The 19658-nt window shown below is 49.3% G+C and overlaps 1 protein-coding gene across 1 annotated transcript in view; it reads right to left on the bottom strand.

Annotated features, from left to right (window-relative positions):
* CUX1 (cut like homeobox 1) overlaps positions 1-19658 on the bottom strand; it is a 273254-nt gene that overhangs the window by 5090 nt on the left and 248506 nt on the right. The window contains exons 15-20 of the mRNA XM_054287447.1: positions 7556-7692; positions 6566-6632; positions 5134-5246; positions 4460-4576; positions 2189-2272; positions 1486-1542 (exon numbers count right to left, since the gene is read on the bottom strand). Of these exons, the coding sequence (XP_054143422.1) occupies positions 1486-1542; positions 2189-2272; positions 4460-4576; positions 5134-5246; positions 6566-6632; positions 7556-7692 (575 nt within the window). The remainder of the gene's footprint in view (positions 1-1485; positions 1543-2188; positions 2273-4459; positions 4577-5133; positions 5247-6565; positions 6633-7555; positions 7693-19658) is intronic.

Here is a 19658-nt window from a genome sequence, read left to right as displayed (position 1 = left end):
AGAGCTGGGCCCTGCTGTCCCTTGGCTGTAGCTCTGTGAGCTCTGTCCCCAAAGCTTTGCTCTGCACCCTTGCAGGAGGCTGGAAACCTGTGGAAACCAGGATGAATCTCCCTCCACCCCTCATTTTGGAGAGGTCACTGAGCCACAGCCAGACCCTGCTGATGCCTGAGCCCTTTTGGCACCCCACACCAAATCCCAGCGGGAAAACCTTCGCGCCCATCCCTCCAAAAGCACCAAAATCAGGAGCAGCAGAGGAGTGGCTGGCACAGGACAGGTCCTGCCCTCCTCCACAGCCTCTCTTTATTCCTGCTGTAACCCAGGGACTCATTATGGACATAAGCACATTCCCCAAACACCAGGCAGGCTTTCCAGAGCTGGCATTAAAACCCACAGATCTCCCACCAAACCCATTCCGGGCTGGAATTGTCTTTGCTATTCACGGCCACGGCGGAGGCTGCTGGAACAAACAAGATTATGTTCTTAAATATTCCCAAGGAAGAACTCCCCTAAGTCAGGTTTTTTTTTTTTTTTTGTGTGTGAATGCCTTTCATTAATTCTCTGTGGTGCTGGCACGCCACACAATCCATATTCATGCTGGCATTTGCTTGGTTTTTATGCAAATTGCAGCTCTGCCTTTATTACAGGATATCTCTGTGTTCTCTGCAGCCTGACGTTCACCTCCCTTGTGCTGGAGAGCTGGGGGTTAACTCAGCCAAAACCCCATCTTGAGCCTGCTGCTAATGCCATGAATTCCACTAGAAGTCAGATTTCCTCAATAATTTCCACATTTTTAGCTCAGAAAATTCTACCCTAAGAGATGGCAGCCTGCAGGGGCAGCAATCACCTCTGGGGCTCAGGCAAGGACCCTCTGCTGCTGCAGACACCACAGCTCCCCCAGGATTTCCCCTGATGCTTTTTTGGAAGGAAGAGCCAGAGCAGGAAGGATCAGGGCTTGGGAAGGGGTTTTTAAGGAGAATGCAATGAGAAGCCAATGTGTGGAGCAGAGATTTTCCCTGGACCCTCTGCAGCCCCTCACACTCCTCCTCCCCACATGTGTGGGGTGCTGGGGCTCTCCTATGCAGGAGGCTTTGCCCTGGCTGGGGGTGCAGCCCTGAGCCCCACAGCATGTCACAAACCAGAGGAGAGGTGCTGGGAATCATAGAATAGAATCACAATTGTGTGAGTTGGAAAAGACCCCAGAAATCCTTGAGTCCAACCATCACTGCCAAGCCCAGCACTGAACCACGTCCCCAGGTGCCACATGTCCCTGTCCTTGAAATGCCCCATGGATGGTGATGCCACCACTGCCCAGGGCAGCAAGGGAGCAAAGGGATTGCTCCCAACCCAAATTCCAGCATGGCCAGTATGCTCTGAACCCTGCCCAGGACAGCAGGGATGCTTCCCCTGCCCCAGAGCCCCATTCCCCTGCAGGCACTGGGCTGAAATCCCCCCAGCTCCCTCAGTGCTGGCACAGCAGCCACTCACCATGCTCAGCGTGGCTTTATCCCAGGGACTGAGGCTCAGGTACTTCCTCTGGCGCTCCTACAAGGAAACCATACAGGATTTTGAGGCTCAGAGGGTTAATTTGGGGTTCACTGGAAGGAGCTGTGTGCCCCAGGATGGCCCTATTTTCCCCTTACCCCCATGTCATAGACATCTTTTATAAAAAACCTTTCCTTAGGATTTTTTCTCCTGAGAAGCTCAGAGGCCTCAGGAACAAAATGTAAACATTGATTATCTGCTGCTGTGGAATGCAACAGGTGCATCTGTGATTGGTCTCATGTGGTTGTTTCTAATTAATGCCTAATCACAGTCAGCTGGCTGGGACAGAGAGTCCAAGCCACAAACCTTTGTTATCATTCTTTCTTTTTCTATTCTTAGCCAGCCTTCTGATGAAATCCTTTCTTCTATTCTTTTAGTATAGTTTTAATGCAATATATATCATAAAATAATAACTCAAGCCATCTGAAACATGGAGTCAGATCCCCATCTCTTCCCTCATCCTCAGACCCCTGTGAACATTGTCACACCCCCAGCCATCATCAGGGGCACAGTAACTTTTATTTATTTGTTTTTGCTTTTGAAAGCAAAGGACATTTGAGTGTGTTTCATTCTATCAGAGCTCCCTGGATTTCACCTGGCCATGACAGAGGGGCTGGTGCAGAGGGAGGTGCTGGGAGCCTCATACCTTCCTGCTGAAGGAGGAGAAGGGGTCCAGGCGTTCCTCGTACTGGGAGGAATAGCGCTGCTCCGTGTCATCCCTGCTGCTGCCCTGGGGGAGCAAAGGCAGGGTCAGAGCCACAGGGACACCCAGCACAAGGACAGAACCCTGAGCCACCCCATTTGGGAGAGAACACCCCCAAAGGATGGAGCAGCACAGCCCAGAGCTGACCCATGGGGCTGACAGCATCAGAAAGGAGAAGCACGTCAGGAGCTGTAGAATAAAATCCTTTCTTCATAGAATTGTGGAATGGATTTGGGTTGGTTTGTCTCAGTATTTTGGGCCCTTTTCATGAGATAATTGTCACCTGTGTCATCCTCACAGAGCTCACCTGGGCTGCTGCAAACCCCACCCCGAATTCCTCTGCTGCTGGGCCAGGCAGGAGGGAGACAGAAGTTTAGGAGGAGGAAATCATTGTTCAAACACAGAGCTGTTACAGGCTGGGAAAAGGGCAAGGAAAATGAAGAAAACGCCTTGAAAGAAGGGAAATATTTGGGTGGGTCCTGACAGGATGGATTTTATGCTTCTCCTGTATAATTTCCCTTACACAGCCTCAGCTACAGCGAGCCCAAGGATGCTCCTGCAGCCTCCCTGCTCCTCCTTCCTCCAGTGTTGGCTTATATATCAAGAGTTCTATTATCATTATGGTACAAGGATTCCACATCACCAGAGTTTTGTACCTCCTCAATGTTTCTCACAAGCAGCTCCTCTAAGCACTGACTGTTCCTAGTCCTTGCAGCAGCCATCTAACTCCAGATCCCACCAATCCACTCTTTTATACCACTGTTCTTACTGGCTACAGGTGTGGCCTGTTAACATCAGGCCTGCTCCTAATCTTTAGTAATTGGTTCAGCTGCAACTCTTTGGGGGATAAGATTACATTCTATACCACCTTCATTTACCCATACTGCATCCCCCTACACTCTCATTGTGGAATTTGCTCTTCCAGCTCTGCAGGAGCTGCAAATTCCACATCATTCCTGCCCAAACCCAGCCTGGGAAGAGCCCATGCTGCAGGCTCCTTGCTCCAGTGCTGATTCCCTGTCCCAGCACAGCACCACTTGCTCTGCAGTCCCCGAGGCCTTTCTGGACCTGTTCCTCCTGCAGACAGCCCTGCCTGCTCCCATTGCTGGTTGTTACACCTCTGTGTAAACCTTTAGTAAGGCCTCACAGGCTGCAACCCGACCCTGGGGTCAGTGTGATGAGCCCAGAGCCCAATTTAGGGGTGAGGAGCTGCCCCAGCCTGGCCAGCGCAGTGATCTCTGCTGAGTATTTTTAACGTGTCACATGTCCCATTAGGGGGTGAATTATGCAATCCCCTGCCACGCTGCCACGGAGGGCTTTGCTCTTTAGCTCATGGCAATGGCATTCAGGGGTTGCCTTGTGGCAGAGGATAAACATGGAGATGATATTCCACAGGAGAAAGGGGAAAAAATGTCAGAGGGGACGACCGGGCGTCATCATGGGCACATAAAGAGAGGCACCAAATAAGGTCCCTCGAGCTGCAGGAGTTTCCCAGCACCAAATGCTATTAAAATATCCCTCAACAAAACAGATCAGTGCAGACAGCACGGAAAGGGGGGAAGGATGGCAGGGAATGGGTGTCCCCTCTGTGAGTGGCATTTCCAAGGAAAGCCCGAGGCCAGCAGAGCCTGGCTCTGACAGGGAAGGGCTGGCAGTGGAAATGAGCCTGAGCCTCCTGCAAACCCCAGGGAGGAACCCCTGAGGGACACAGCACGAGCAGAGCAGGCTGCAGCAAGGTCTGGTCCCCCTTTCCAGCCTTCTCCTGGCATTACTGGGATGATTTCGGGCTGGTTCCTTCTCTTTTGTCTTCTGGCTGCTCAGGGAGCTGCTCTCTCTGCTGGATACAAGAGTTCAGGAATGAGCACAAGTGGGACAGGATGAATTATTTTCCAGGCTCTGCTGCAGGGGTTTATTGCAGGAGGTCCCAATTTTTTGGTCAGGCAGAATTATCCCCACCTGCAAGCAGTGAGCATCAGGGCAGGGTGTAGCAGCTCTGGGAGGAAATTTGGGTTTCTGGCTTTGAAGATGTCAAAGATCCCTCAGCACTGCTCTAAACTGCCCTCCTGGCAGGGAGAACCTTCCCCACCCCAATTATCCCCAACTCCCATGCGAGCTGCACATTGGAAATGTGCAATTTCTGTGTCTGGGGGCTGCCTGCTGTGTGAGCCCAGCCCCAGCAGGGACAGACAGACAGACAGACAGGGGGACACTCACCCGGCCAGGGTAGCTCTGCAGGAACTTGATCTTCTCGTAGAGCTTGATGTTGTCAGCCCTGAGGGTGTCCAGCTCGCTCTGCAGGGCGTGCACTGTGTGCTGCAGCATCCTGTTCTCCTGCAGGGTGTGAGGGGACAATGGGACCCTGACAGGGGACCTGGGCCATCCTAACAGGGGGGACAATGGGATCCTGACAGGGCTCAGTCCCTTCACTCCAGGAATTAAACCCCCCTGGCTTTGAACTCAAACTGCTCCCTAATTAAAACTGTCCCAGTGTGGCAGGAGGGGGCTCCCAGTCCTGCCCAAGAAGGGCTGGGGCAGCCAAGGTGGCTAAGAGGGGCTTTGGGGTGGGCTGTGGCTCCCACAGGAGGTGCAGACACAGCCAGACAGCTTGGAAAAGGTTATTTTGTGCTCTACTTCAATGTGTTACCCCAGAATGTATTCTCTGCGTGCTTTTTCCATGGCACCCCCAAACACTGCCAGGAGCACAGGGACAGAGGGATAAATGGGTTTGGGGCTGTCCTGGAGCTGCAGGAGCACGGACAGGCTGGTGCAGGCTTTGCTGCTGCCCACATCAGGATGAGTTTTCCTTTTGCCTGGCACAGAGCTCCCTGCAGGCCAGCAGAGCCTCCAGCCCAGGCTGGGCCCCTGCAGCCCCCCAGCAGGCTCCTCACCCCCTCCAGCTCCTGGTTCTTGGCCCTGAAGCGTTCCCTCTGGCTGGAGATGATGGAGAGCAGCGAGTCCACCTGGCCCTCAGGGAACGAGGTGCCAGGGGGTGCAGGGTGACCTGTGGATGAGGTTTGGTGTGAGACATGACCTGGCAGAAGCCTACCACCCACCCCAGGGGTGTGCTCAAGGTCCTCATGCTGTGGGACCTTGGGGGCACCCAAATCAACCCCAGATATTACAGCATGGACTGTTATTTATCTATATTTAATTTTTTAAATTTATTTTTGAGTACTCATCCTAAAAGTGGACAGGAAAACCAATTGCATTGTTTGGTGCAACCCATGGCTGCCTTTCCCTCCCCATCCCTGCCAGAATCATCTGGCCTCTGCTGCAGCTGCAGCATTAAAATAAAACCCCAGAGCCACAATCCTCTCTCCCCTGCCCTGACCCCTCATCCAACACCAGCTTGCTATGCCCAGGACCCCATTTTTTTTTGGGTGTTCCACGTGGGCTGCCCCCCCTTGACGGGTCTCTGTGGCCAATTCCCTCTCTGCTCTTCCTTCCTGGCAGTGGCATTCACGGCCAAACAGAAATGTGTCCCCAAGGCCATGACTCAACCAGCTGCACTGAGCAGTTATTCACAGAGCAGGATGGGTGGCTGCAGGTTGTTTAGCTTGGTGGGGCTGTTGCTGTGATAATGTTTATCTTGTGTTTTCAAAATCTTTCAAAACAAACAAACAAAAAAAAACCCAAGAAAAAATAGGAAAAAAAAGGAAAGGAATTTTTTTTCCCCCAGAGGAGCAAGGAGTTGTTTTTTTTTTTTGATTCATTTTCTCCTGCAGACCTCAGTGCAGGCTGATGTACAGGAAATGTTTCACTCTCTGGCTCTGGAGGGGTTTGGTGTGGGAAGAGCAGAGCACAGAGCTGAGGGTGTTGGGCTCAGCCTGGGCTCACCAGGCCTGGCAGTGCCTGCTGCACCCCAGGAGGACACAACAGATGGGCAAACCCTGCATGGAGAATGTCCCAGTGGGAGCCACCGGGAGCAGGGATGGCTCAGGAGCTGCCATCCCTGGAGAGGTGCCCCCTGCCCCTGGCAGGGTGTCCCTGTTGTCATTATATTTATTACAAAGGTTCCATATTGTTGTAAGGGCCTCCTACCTTCTTGGTGTTTCTCGTGGGCATCTCCTCAGAGCACCGACTCTTCCTTCTTCACAAAGCAGCCAAGCGACCCCAGTTCCCTTCCCAACCACCCCACTCTTTAATAGCATCTTCTTCTCACTGGTCACAGCTGTGGCCTGTTTAAGTCAGGCCTGCTCCTAATCTTTGATCATTGGCCCAGCTGCAACTCCTTATGAGTAGAGTTACTTTCTACACCACCTTTATTTTGTTATATTCCATCCCCCCACAGGTGCCAGCCCAGCCTGGCTCCCCCCTCACCGTAGAACTGCGCCGTGGCCTCCTTGATGGGCTCGGGGATCCGCTCCAGCCCCGGGGTTGGGGCACCCTGGGCAGCACAAACGGCAGAAATTCAACATTTCCCACCCTGCCAAAGGGGCCTGGGCAGAGCAGCCCCTCCTGGGCCCTGCAGCAGCCTCGCCCCTGCTGGGCAGGCTCTCTGCAGGGATGAGGGGCTGGGGCTCACCTCAAACCCCAGCCCTGGGAAGGGAAAGGGCTGGAGGGTCCCTGGGTGCCCCTGGTGCCACCCCCTCCCAGGCCAGCACCTCCCCATGGCACCCATCTCTGCTGGGTGAATTGTCAGAAAGATGATGATGATGACGATAATGATGATGATGATGACGATAATAATAATAATAATAATAATAATAATAATAATAATAATAATGGATTAATAATTATAATAATCCACTAATAACGATAAATGATAAGAAATCGATAATGGTAATAATAAAGATTAATAATTGATGAATAACACTAAATTAAAAATAACTAATTAATAATGAAATAATGATAATAATCATAATCATAATCAATAACCATTAATAATGATAAATAATAAATTTATAATGATAATAATAAATAATAATAAATGAATAATAATTTCGAAATAACATAATAATAATAATAATAATAATAATAATAATAATAAATAATACCCCCAAAAACTGAAAACAAGAGGAGGTGAACACTCTCCCAAGTCCCCATGATGAGGGGCAGATGAATTATTATTATTATTATTATTATTTTTTTAAAGGTAGTAATTAAGAATAAATAATTATGATTATAAATATTAATATTTAATAGTTATGATAAATATTAAATAATAAACATAGGAGTAATTAAGAAATAATAACAACAACAACAACCACCCCCCAAAAAGTGAGACCAAGAGGAGGTGGGCACTGTCCCCTGCCCCTGGGGATGCTCAGAGCCCTGTGCCAGGTCAGGGGCAGCCCGGGGCCGTGGTACCTCAGCCTCAGGGCGTGGCACAGCAGACAGGGCCTGGATGGTGCTCAGGTCGTGCTCCAGCTTGGCCACGAGCTCCTTCTGGGCAGCCAGGCCGGCCACAGCCTCGGTCAGCTGGATCTGCAGCTCGGCACAGCGCACTGCAAAACAGAGCAGGGCTGTCACCAACCCCAGCCGAGCCAGGGGACACCAAAGGGCTGAGAAACCCCACATGAGCAGCTCAGAGCAGCACCCTGCTCTGTGCTCATGGCTGGGACCACAGCAGCAGTCCCTGCTCACACATGAGCTTTATTGTTTGATTTCATGTTCTTAGGGGTGTTATGCTTTTAAAGGACTTGTTTTTTAAGGCTTAGGGTGGTGTTATGGGTAACAGGATGAGACACAGGGTAGGTTTTTATCTATCTTGTGGTGGTTTTTACTGCTGTGAGCACGCAGTGCTTGCTTACATCAGCAGTTGGACTAGTTATTAAAGAGAAGGGGAAGAATAAAAAGTGTTAAACTATGAACCTTTCCATCCAGTGGAACAACCTGTCAGATGCTTCAAAATGAGCAAATGCACATTTGCCATGAAATGAAGGCATTCAGTAGTAGTTTTAATATGTGCCTGGGGTAGTGTGATGTTGTTAATTTAATCTGGGGATGCCCAGGGTGGGCACAGTCCCAGTGCCACCTCCCAATGCCAGAAGTGGCTGCCAGCACTGGCACAGCTGTTCAGAGGCATCACCCAGGTGTTTTTGGTGCCCTGGGAGGCAGAGTGGGGGCACTGGAGAGGGTTCAGGGAGCTGAGCCCATGAGCTGATCCCAGGCCTGGTGTGCCCAGGAAAGGGGAGGGGAGAGGGGATGGAAGAGGGGATGGAAGAGCTGCCCTGGGGCTGGCAGAGGCTCTCACAGGGCAGATGGTGGAACAGGGCCTGGGGCAGGGTGGGGACACCCCAGGAGGGGCTCGGGGGGATCGGTCCTGCCCCAGGCACGGGCTGGGCTCTGCAGCCCCCGGCGCTCCCGCTCTGCCAAGCCTGTACAAAGGATCCCTCTCTCCTCCCAGCTGCCCCCCAGAGTAAAACCCACACCCTAAACCACAACAGGCACTGCTGGAATGCTCCAGGAGCAAAACAAAAACGTCTTGTTCCCCTCACATAACCCCAGATGAGCCCAGATGTGGAGAGGTGAAGCTGCAGCCCCGCAGGGCAGGCCCTGTGTTCCATTGGCAAATCCACCCCAAAACTGTCCTGCAGCAGAACTCGACCTGGTTCACCTTTCCCCTGGCTGCCAGCAGTGTCTGGGCTCTCCCTGGCTGGCAAAGCTGCTCAGCTCCAGGTTCAGAGCTGGAGTTTTGCACTGCCAACTCCTCCACCGTGGGGATGCAGGATCCATCCCTCTGTGCCTGGATTTCCAGGTGGGTCAAAGCTTGGGTCCCATCTGTTCCAGTCCCTCCCTGATAATTCTGTTGTAATTATTCCCCTAATTTCCAGACAGCTGGAAGGCAAAAAGATTTCCTCATTTATCAACAGCCCGGGAGCAAGAAGTGCAGGGGTTGTTGCAAGGGCAGGCTGTCCTCATGTCCTCAGGGCTCCTGCCCTCTCTGAGCCTTCAGACAAGGGGTGCAACGTGTGCACAGCTCAGTTCCAGCCCTCCCAGTCCTGCCAGGCTGGGAAATGCTCCACACACCCTGAAACCAGCTGTGCAGGGAGCTCCTTGCACAGGGAGGGATGCCCTGGCCACAGGGCTGGGCTAAGAGCAGCAGCGATGGAGGCTCAGTGATGTCCACAGTGACACTGCTTTCCCAGGAATCAGGGGCTTGGCTGGTGCAAATTCCCCTTTTTTTGGTAGATGTGGCACCTGGGGACATGGCAGTGATGGAGTAAGGGTGATCTTAAAGGTCTTTCTAAGCTAAACAATAAGAAAGACAATTACTGTGTTGGTGTAATGGAATCTCAGAGCCCCTTTCATTTCACCCCCTGCCATGGCAGGGACACCTTCCACTGTCCCAGGCTGCTCCAAGCCCTGTCCAACCTGGCCTTGGGCACTGCCAGGGATCCCCACCCTCACAGGGAATAATTCCTTTCCAATCTAAACTTAGATTGGATAAATTTCTTTCAGTTTAAAGCCATTCCCCTCCCCATGTTATTCAGAAGGACCAAGCCTCACTGCAGGGAAAGAGAGGTGGCACTTGCTTTGAACACAACACATGGATTTATTTTTCCCCCCTCTGCATATTTACATTTTAGAGCCCCCAATAAAAGGATGGAGCAGAAGTTGTGCTAAAGGCACATCCCACTGGAGGTCAGTGTTTCTCCAGCAATGGGGAATCCCTGCCTGCTCCAAAACATGGGTGGCCTGGTGCAAAATATTTGCATCAACAAGATTTGGAAAGGAGAAAATCTCTTCCCTACGGTTAATTATTCAATTGGCTGTCTTTTAAAATGGCATTAAAATGTAATTGGGAATTATTGCTGGCCAAACATGGGCTGGGGGGGCCAATTCTGCACGAGGCACTGCTGAGCATCCTGCCCAAGGTTCACCCCACCAGGAGCTTACCTGGGGCAGGAATTGTTCCCTGGCCTCCCACCCTGCCCAAAATCCTCTCCAGAGCTGAGCTTTGGATGCAGGAAGAGACCCAGCTCCTGCACCTCTCTCTTAAATGATCCTTTTGGCTTCTGAGTTACAGGGACTGAGTTTTTACAATGTAAGAGAAAAAAGGGTCACCAAAGCTCTCAGTTTTAAAGGGATCCCTCCCTCCTTGCCTTTTGCCTTTGGCTTTTGCCTTGCCTTTTGCCTTTTGCCTTTCCTTTCCTCCCATTTCTCTCGGCCTTGGCCCTGAAACCATCCATGGCAGCAGAAAAGGCTGGAACTGTGTCTGACACTGAAAGCCACCAACCAGAGCTTCCCTCTCATCTCCCTGTCAGTGTCACTCCTCACAGCTGGATTTTGGGGTTTTATTTTTAATCATAACTTTCCCCTTTCACAGGGGCCGGGGCCACCCGCGGGCTCAGCACTTCTGTGCCAGCGACTCTTCACCTGCAGCAGCAGGAGCAGGGCTGTGCCAAGCAGGGCAGCTCAGGCACTGGATCCAGCACAAGGAACCTGCCTTTGTGCTCCCCGAGCTGCTGAGCCCTGCTCTGACCCCTCTGAAGTGCAAATACCTCAAAGGGAAGAGAAGAGCGACTGCCGAAGGGAATGGGACAAAGAAGGTGAAGTCCTGGGGAAAATGGGTTTTAAAGCAAGTATCTGTAGCCTCAAACTCTGCCAGCTGTGGGGTTTAAAAGCCAGGCCTGGCATTGCCATGGCCTTGTGAAGAACAGAGCAGAAGGGCAGGGACAGGGCAGCCCCACACTGGCAGAGGCTCTGGTGCCACCCTGGTACAGACAGGGCTGGTTCCCTTTGTGATGCACAGAAAATCAGAAGCTGGGACTGGACTGTTCCCATCCCTGGGAGTGCTCAGGGCTGGAAGGGGCTCTGAGCAACCTGGCCCAGTTGGATTTGTCTCTGCCCATGGCAAGGGGTTCAGCTTGGTGATGGTAAAGGTTCCCTTCCAACCCAAACCATTTAATAATTCTATGATACCCTGCCAAACACTGAATGAATCCTCAGAAAGAGCCTCTGCTCAAAGAAAATGCTCTGAAGAAATGCCTTTTCTGGGAATTCTGTGTGCCCAAGGGGGGATGAATATTTCAGGAAATAACATCAAGGACCTGTATGGACAGGCCATGTGGTGGGACACACAGTGAAGAAACAAAACCCAAAATGAGAATAAAACATTGACACGAGTCTTACACTTTCCTTGTGATGAACAGCCCAGTCAGTCCCTTGCCATTCCAAAGCTGCAGGTTAAACCCTTGAAGTGATTATGAAGAGAACATTCCTGGAGTGCCCAGGCTGGTGGGGCAGAGACTGGCAGATGCAGGGGCTCATCAGGAGTGCCCAGAGCCAGAGCTGCCACACAGCAACAGCAACTCTGACTCCTGGAACAAGCCCCAGCAACTGGGCTCCCCTGGCAAATCATCCAAAATAAACAGCATCTGTTTTCACAGATGGAGAGAATTAAGACATACTAGCAACTTAGTTTGAAGTTATAAGGCCAGACATAAATAAATGAGAGGCAATCTTTCCATAAGATGGTGGCTTGATTACTGAGGATACAGACAGATGAATAAATCACCTTGGGGTGAGATAGGCTGGAACTTGCTGCACATCCATGGGACCAGGGTAACTGCTCATGTGGATCCTCAGGGCCCTGAGGAGATGAGAGGTGAGTGCTGCAGCTGAAGGGATAGGGCTAGGAGCACACACATGGGCAGTTATGGCAAATTAGCTGATGCTCTGCAAGTCCACACCCTGATTTGCCTCGTGGAACTGTTTAATCTCCCTCCATTTACTGTCTGGCCTCCCTGAATTTACATAACTGTAAAAAAAAAGAAAAAGAAAAAGAAAACAAGCTGAGAAGTGATGTGGCACGCTCTCTTTGAAAAGTCAACAGAAGTGCATTGAAAGCCACTACTTCAAAGGTTTGAAGTCTATTTTATTGACTGGAAGGAAGATGATGGTGAGATAAGTAAACCTTGGCACCAAGGCTCAAAGCTCACTCAACACAAACAGGGGTGTCTGAGAGTGCCAGGGTGAGGAGCAGGAGCCAAAGGAAGGAGCAGGAAACTGGGTCTGCCATGGACCCTTTGCTTTTCCCAGCTCTTTCACCTTTCCCCATGCTGGACAGTTACATCTGAGTTGAAATCATTGCTCTTCCCCATGAACAAAACGTGCCAAGACTTCTTGGCACCGCTCTGCAGGAGCCTTTCCAAGCCAACAAAGTCTTACCTCCGGCTCTGCCTGATGCCAGAGCTCCCAAGGTTTGCACATAAACCCAGGCCCAATTTCAGGCTCTTGAAACACTTGGCATTTGGCTTTGAAGGAAGTCTGGAAAAGGCTGTTATTGCCCAAAGTCCTGCTTTGAATCAAGGGAGATGACTCGACCTTGACCCTGCTGCTTGTAGCTGCAGGGATGGGGAGCACTCGATCCAAAGGCTGCAGATTCAGCCCTGCATGCACAAAGTGATTTTCTCTGCCTTCTTTTTTTGCTCTGTGAAGATGCCAAGGCAGACAGATCTGAGCCAAAACCCTTCCTGCAACAGGGAGGTTGTCAGAGGCCTTTCACCATTGCACAGCTTGATGGCTCCAGTTCTGTCTTGACCTTTTCATGGTGAGGGACAACATTTGAGGGACAACATTTCTGCCTGGCCAGGGTGTGTGGGAGTCACTCAATCCACCTCAGCTTCCTGCAAAGCCTTTTCCTTGGGGCCACCACTGCTGGGAGCTGTCAGCAGGCTGAGGAACAGGACAAGAAGAAAGGAATGATGGAAGATTTCTTTCTACAAGTCAGCAAAACCGTGTCTGTGGGCTCTGAGGTAAAAAACCTGCTCAGAAATTAAGGTTGTAGTGCAAAAGCCCAGATGAGCATCTCACCTCTCATCAGGCAATGAAAAATCAGTGTCACTTGAAGGGACTGTACTGCTCCAAAAATGTCCCCAGAGTAAATAAAGACCAAGTGCTCCAGAGATCTCACCAATGCAACAGAAACACAAAGGAATTGGGATTTTGGGACTTTTTAAAGCAACTTTTGTAGAAATCTCCAGGGAGGGAGGAAAGGTCAGGCAGCTCCAAGAGTTCCTGAGTAGGCAGAATTCCTGGATTATTGACCTGGGAATCATCTCAGGCTGCAATGCTGCTTTTGGGCTGTCCTGGTCCATCTGCACCTGTCAGGAGGGCATTCCCTCATCAGACCCTCTGCAGGGCCACTGAAAGGGCAGAAAAACCAAGGAGAGCATGGAAAGAAAGGAATGATGACAACTCTAAAAGCCATCTGTCTAGCCATCTAGTTCTAGCACCATCTCCCTGTCTCCAGGCACAGGTACCAGGCCTGGAAAAGCTCCAGGAGTGCAGGGATGAGGTTCCTCTGCAGATAGAGTTGTAAGAGAAGACATCAGGACCATCAGTGAGGTCCTTCAGGGATGAAGGAAGGACCTGCAGAAGATGAGCAGCTCCAGACAGCAAGGGATGGCCCTGGCACCAGTGAGGGCAGCAAGAACAGCCCTGGTCAGTTTTACTTCCATGTGCTGCCAAAGAGACAAGAGAAAACAGGGACAAGGACAGAGCAGACCGTGTCCAACACCCTGAGAACAACATTTGAGACTTATCTGCCCAAGTACCAAAGGAAGCACAAGGAAAAGCCCCACTGCCAAGCTCACCCCAACATCAGCATCATTCTGAGCTCCTGCTGCCCTCTCCTAAGTGCCAGCTTGGAAAATGCCCTTGGGGAAGGGAGAAGGAGCCACCAAAGTGCAGCATGGCAGGACAAGGGGGGATGGTTTTCAACTAAAAGAGGGTGATTCAGGTGAGTTCTAAGGAAGTTGGGTTTTTTTATGATGAGGGTGGGCAGGCCCTGGCACAGATGCCCAGAGCAGCTGTGGCTGCCCCTGGAGTGTCCAAGGCCAGGCTGGATGGGGTTTGGAGCACCCTGGGACAGTGGGAGGTGTCCTTTAAAGGTCCCTTCCAACTCAAACCATTCCATGACTCTCTGGGGGCTCCCTCCTGTCACAGACATCTTTTATGGAAAATCCTTTCCTGAGGATTTTTCCTCCTAGGAAGCTGAGAGGCCTCAGGAACAAAATGTAAACATTGATTATCTGCTGCTGTGGAATGCAACAGGTGGGTCTGTGATTGGTCCGTATTGGATGTTTCTAATTAATGGCCAATCACAGCCCAGCTGTCTCAGACACTCTGTCCAAGCCACAAGCTTTTGTTATCATTCCTTCTTTTTCTATTCTTAGCCAGCCTTCTGACGAAATCCTTTCTTCTATTCTTTTAGTATAGTTTTACTATAATATATATATAATAAAATAATAAATCAAGCCTTCTGAAGCATGGAGTCAGATCCTCATCTCCTCCCTCATCCTCAGACCCCTGTGAACACCATCACACCCTCCCACCTCTCTGGCTTTCTCTGCCAGGTGAGATTTCTTCTCCCTCCCCTGCTTTTCCCCCTTTCCTTTTCAGATTTTGAGGGCCGGCTGGGAAGGGAAGGTTTGAAGGATTTCTCCTTCCCCTTCCTCCTGGCCCAGCCACTCCAAAATAAACAGCTGCCAGCAAAGAAACCCAGCACTGCTTAATAAATTCACCCTGTAAGGAGAGAGATTTCATACAAGAAGGGATTATTTCCAAGGGTACTAAGATAATTACATGGGTAACTTGGAAGAGTTCAAGAAAACAGTTTGAATTTTCTTATCAGTTTCCCATAGCTTGGAGCAAAAAGAAAATAAAATGCTGTGCTGTAATCAAATCATGTTTTCTGAAGCCCTCTGTTGGCAAGTACACAATTCCTCCACCACTTCCATTAAAACAGAAATGCTGATGACGAAATGACAGCATTTCCAGATGGAGAGAAGTGGGGCTCAGAAGCACCCACAGCTCCTTACCTGGTGGGAACATGTGAAAAAAAATCCCTTTTCCCACTGAAACTCAACCTGGCTCTCACTATGGTGGAGCAGAACCTTGGCACTGAGGTGTGAATCCCTCCTGCACCAAGAATGCCACAAACAAGGACTTTTCCCATCAATCCAGCAAATCCCTCCAACATTTCCTATGCAAACCTCGCCCATCCAGCCCCAGCAGGAACTCCCACTGATGTCCCAGTTCAAACCAGCAAAGGTCTATGGGAACACACAATATAAAATTTTTCCAAAAAAGAGAATTTTGACATTCTTTTGAAGGGCTGCCCCAATAAAGTTATGGTGGGAGACCCAACTATCTCCATGGAAGGCCATAAATATCTGCTCCTGACCTCTCTGATGATTCCTTGTGGTTTCCTTCCTTCCTAACTTCCCAGAATTAACTTTTTGAGATTTAGGCTTGAGAGAACCACCTGGCTTTATCCCAAGATGCAAAATTGTGAGCTGCTGTGGGCCTTCTCCAGGGCAGTGCTGTCTCAAGTTTAACACACCCTTTGCCTATGACCACCTGTGGCATTTTGGAGTTTCATGCTGATACCACCTGAAGGAAAGTGCAGGTTACAAATACACAAATTAACCTACCTGAGGCATGGCATTTTAAAAGTCTAGCTGTTTAGCATCAGGTTTTAAAAAAAATTATGGTCAAATTATACACAATAATACCATTTATAGCAATCAACAGTTGGACTAGTTATTAAAGAGAAGGGGAAAAAATAAAAAGTGTTAAACCATGAAGCTTTCCATCCTGTGGAACAACCTGTCAGATGCTTCAAAATGAGAAAATGCACATTCGTCATGAAATGAAGGCATTCAGTAGCAATTTTAATACATTCTGAGGAGAATTCCCCCACACCTGCAGAACTGAAGATGGCAAAGACACAACTGGACACCAAGATGGAGCAAAGTGGGGTGGGAAATCCCAGCCTGACTCTGCTCTCCAGCACAGAACCACAGCAAATATCCCACCTGGCCCTCCAAAACTCCTGTTCCACAGGAGACTCCAAATGGGGGCTCAGGAGAGCCTGGTAGGAGAAATGTGTCAGGGATGTTCTGCAGGAGATGGTGGAAACCAAGGTTATTGCCCCAAAATAAACTTCAATTCACAAAAACCAGACATGAGCAGTCGAAGCAGAGCACCCAGCTAAGCACAGACACACACACACATCCTCTGCCTGACACCCAGAGCATCCAAAAAATGATTTCTTCCACTACTTTTGAAAACATAATCCCACCGACAGATTCCAGCATCTGTTCCTTACCAAGCTCCTCACTCTGTAAATACTGAGAGTATTTATAGGAACATCCCATAAGGCACTAAATGAGGAATTTATTTTCCTGTAATGGATCTGTAAAAATAAACAGTGAGCCAAATATCTGGGAAAATTCTTTGACATTTTCATTTTTGAGACTAAAGCATTTCCAACCTCAGGTAACTGACATTTTTTTTCCTTTTTAATTAGTTGATAGGTTGCTGTGGTGCTCAAAACAATCCCCCTTGGCTGTCTCAGACCCCAAATATGCATTTTCTGTCTGTGAAGCTGGGTGCCCACCTCACACTGACTGGATTTCACTGAGCATTCTGCACATCTAACAGTTCAATATTTAAGATACTGGAACCACACACACACTCCCCACAGGAACTGATACACAAAAAGTAAATTTTCCTCCCCTGGCCAAACACAAATCCCACCAAAGCATCCCTGTGATCATCACCAAAACCAGAAGCACAATGTAAATGTTTGCTGCTTGGACTCAGGTCTCACCTCAATAAAAGACAGCCCACACGGAATTGTGTTTGTATAAAAGATATTTACTTCAATTATCACACCTAGGGTGCTAGTGAATAATAATAATAATACATCGTGTGAGTTTCATACAGTGATATTGCTTCTCCATATCATATAGGGACCGTTGTACAGTGCTGAGAACAAACATTTTATGGCTAAACCAAACAAAGACAGAAACAATGCCTCTGCTGACGAGGGAGCGCTGCCCTGCACTGCCAGCCAGATAAACTCTTACTTTTTTATGTTTAAACAAATACCAAGAAATAAAATGTTACAAAAGATGAGTCACAGCAACACAATGTGGGCTTCTCAAAGCTACTTGTACAAAAAAAATGACACTTTTTTTCTTTTTTTTGGTCAATTGGGTCTTTGTGAGGATCTTTTTTTTTTTTTCTTTTTTCTTTTTTAAAATCCGTGATTGTGAATATAACAAACAAGCTCTAAAAACATCTAAGACTTAGTGCGTTACAGAAAAAATATAAAATACTGCTAAAAATGTAAGACACCACAATACACTGGGGTAAAAACTGAGCTTATTATTAAAAAAAAAAAAAAAAAAGTTCTCAGGAAAAAGTACACCACTTTCTGTTCGAGTTCATCTTGTGCTGTGTTAGTAGTCGGGGCATTTCCAAGGTCTGCCCATTCTCATGGCAAGTAGTTATTGCACAAATGCAAAGAGTTAATTTTTTAATTAAAAACAAAATAAAAATGAAAAGGGACATGAGGGAAACAATTAAAAAAAAAAAAAAAAGAAAAAAAAGAACAAAAAAGAACATCCCCCCCTCCCCAGCCTCCATCTGCTTTGGGATCAATGTCCAAATTTGTATGTGTGACATTCTCACAGCATTTCCAGCAAGGAATGGGAGAAAATGCTTTTCACCACAGAAATGCATAGAGTATTCCAAGAGGAACAACCTTTTGTTTGGCAGAGCTGATCCAACACTACACTAGGGCTTTCTTTACTCTCATTTTCACTTTCTTTTTGGACTACACCAGAAGGAAAAAGAACCTGATGCGGGAAATTCGCCGGATGGATTTTTACTTTTAAGTGGGACACCCTCGAAAGGCAAAGTGCAAATTTGCTTCCCAAGCCACAGAAGTGCCCTGCAGCTGGCCCAGCACCTTCCCTCTGCCCATGCCATGGGGATTGGCACAGCTGGAGCCTGCCCATCCTTCCCTCTGCCCATGCCAGAGGGACTGGCACAGCTGGAGCCTGCCCATCCTTCCCTCTGCCCATGCCAGAGGGAATGGCACAGCTGGAGCCTGCCCATCCTTCCCTCTGCCCATGCCATGGGGATTGGCACAGCTGGAGCCTGCCCATCCTTCCCTCTGCCCATGCCATGGGGATTGGCACAGCTGGAGCCTGCCCATCCTTCCCTCTGCCCATGCCATGGGGATTGGCACAGCTGGAGCCTGCCCATCCTTCCCTCTGCCCATGCCAGGGGGATTGGCACAGCTGGATCCTGCCCATCCTTCCCTCTGCCCATGCCATGGGGATTGGCACAGCTGGAGCCTGCCCATCCTTCCCTCTGCCCATGCCAGGGGGATTGGCACAGCTGGAGCCTGCCCATCCTTCTCCTGCCTGGATCTGGGGCTGCTCTGCTGCTCCCCAGGGCCACCTGGCCAGGGAAAAGCCTGTCTGGACACAGCAGCACAACTGAGCCACCCCTGTGTGCCACACATAAAGCACAAGGTGGATTTCCAGAGCTCACACCAGCAAAAGTTGCTGCTGCACAAGTTTGCCTTTTTTTTTCCTAAGTATTTTTTTTTCCTTGACCAGCTTTTGAATGAGAAGGAAATCAGCTCTGAATTCAGAAAGTCAAACGTATGCCAACAAAGATGAACATCACAGGAAACCAGTCTCTCATTTTAAATGAACAATTGTGAGTGAATTGCAATGTGCTCTGACCAGGGGCTCTGTGTCTTTAGCAAATTCTCAGTAGAGGCTCTAGGAGGCTCAGGGTATTTTCTCTCTCTGTATATTTTAAGTCTCTTCTCTCACAACTGAGGCTTCTTATTCTCAGTCCTAAATTATTTTAAAAACTATTTAAATAATATTATTTATTAGGCATTTAGATAAAATACTTTTTTTTTCTTAAAAAAAAAAAAAAAAGATTGCTCTAGAAAACACAACTGGGGCACAATGATATGGATACTATGAGCCAACACCACCTGCTCCATCTCTAGGAAATCCCAAGCTTTCTCCAACATCCATTTAGGGGACAGCAACCTGGTCTAGTGGGGAATCCCTGCCAATGGCAGGGGGTTGGAACAGGATGAGCTTTAAGTTCCCTTCCAACCCAAACCAATGATATGTAAATACTCCTGTTGTGGTTCTACCCAACAAAAAAACCAAACCTCAGAAAAGAAACTGTTGCAAATGAATCTCATAAACAGGAAATCTTGGATTGTTGTCCTAATCCCAAAGCACATCTGTGTATTTCACCTTCTGATGCTGCAGAGAGAGCGAGCTCGGGGAGGGAGGGAGGGAGGGCTGGGGGCGCCTGCTGTGCACAAACACAAATAAACCACAGCTGGAATGGCTGGACAGCCTCAGCCCAGAGCCAGCAGGGCCCTGGGAGGGGCAGTGGGGACAGCAGCTGTGACTGATGGCACAGAGGAGCTGCCACGGGGGTTTCTTGGACACTCACACACCTGTGAGAGCTCTGTGAGCATCAACTGCTGGCTGACAGCTCAGTCCTGTCCCAGGAACTGCTGGAAGGAACCCACAGGGATTTTCTTTCCCCCCAGGAGTGTGAATGGCCCTGAAGGAGAGCTCACCCTCACTGGCTGTGGGACAGGAACCCCCCAGGCACAGCCCCA

This window comes from Melozone crissalis, unplaced genomic scaffold, assembly GCF_028551555.1.
Source record: "Melozone crissalis strain CALT ecotype California unplaced genomic scaffold, PUWL_Pcris_2 ptg000057l_1, whole genome shotgun sequence".
NCBI lineage: Eukaryota > Metazoa > Chordata > Aves > Passeriformes > Passerellidae > Melozone > Melozone crissalis.
Note: the sequence above shows the minus strand (reverse complement) of the source record. Positions and strands in the feature narration are given on the sequence as shown.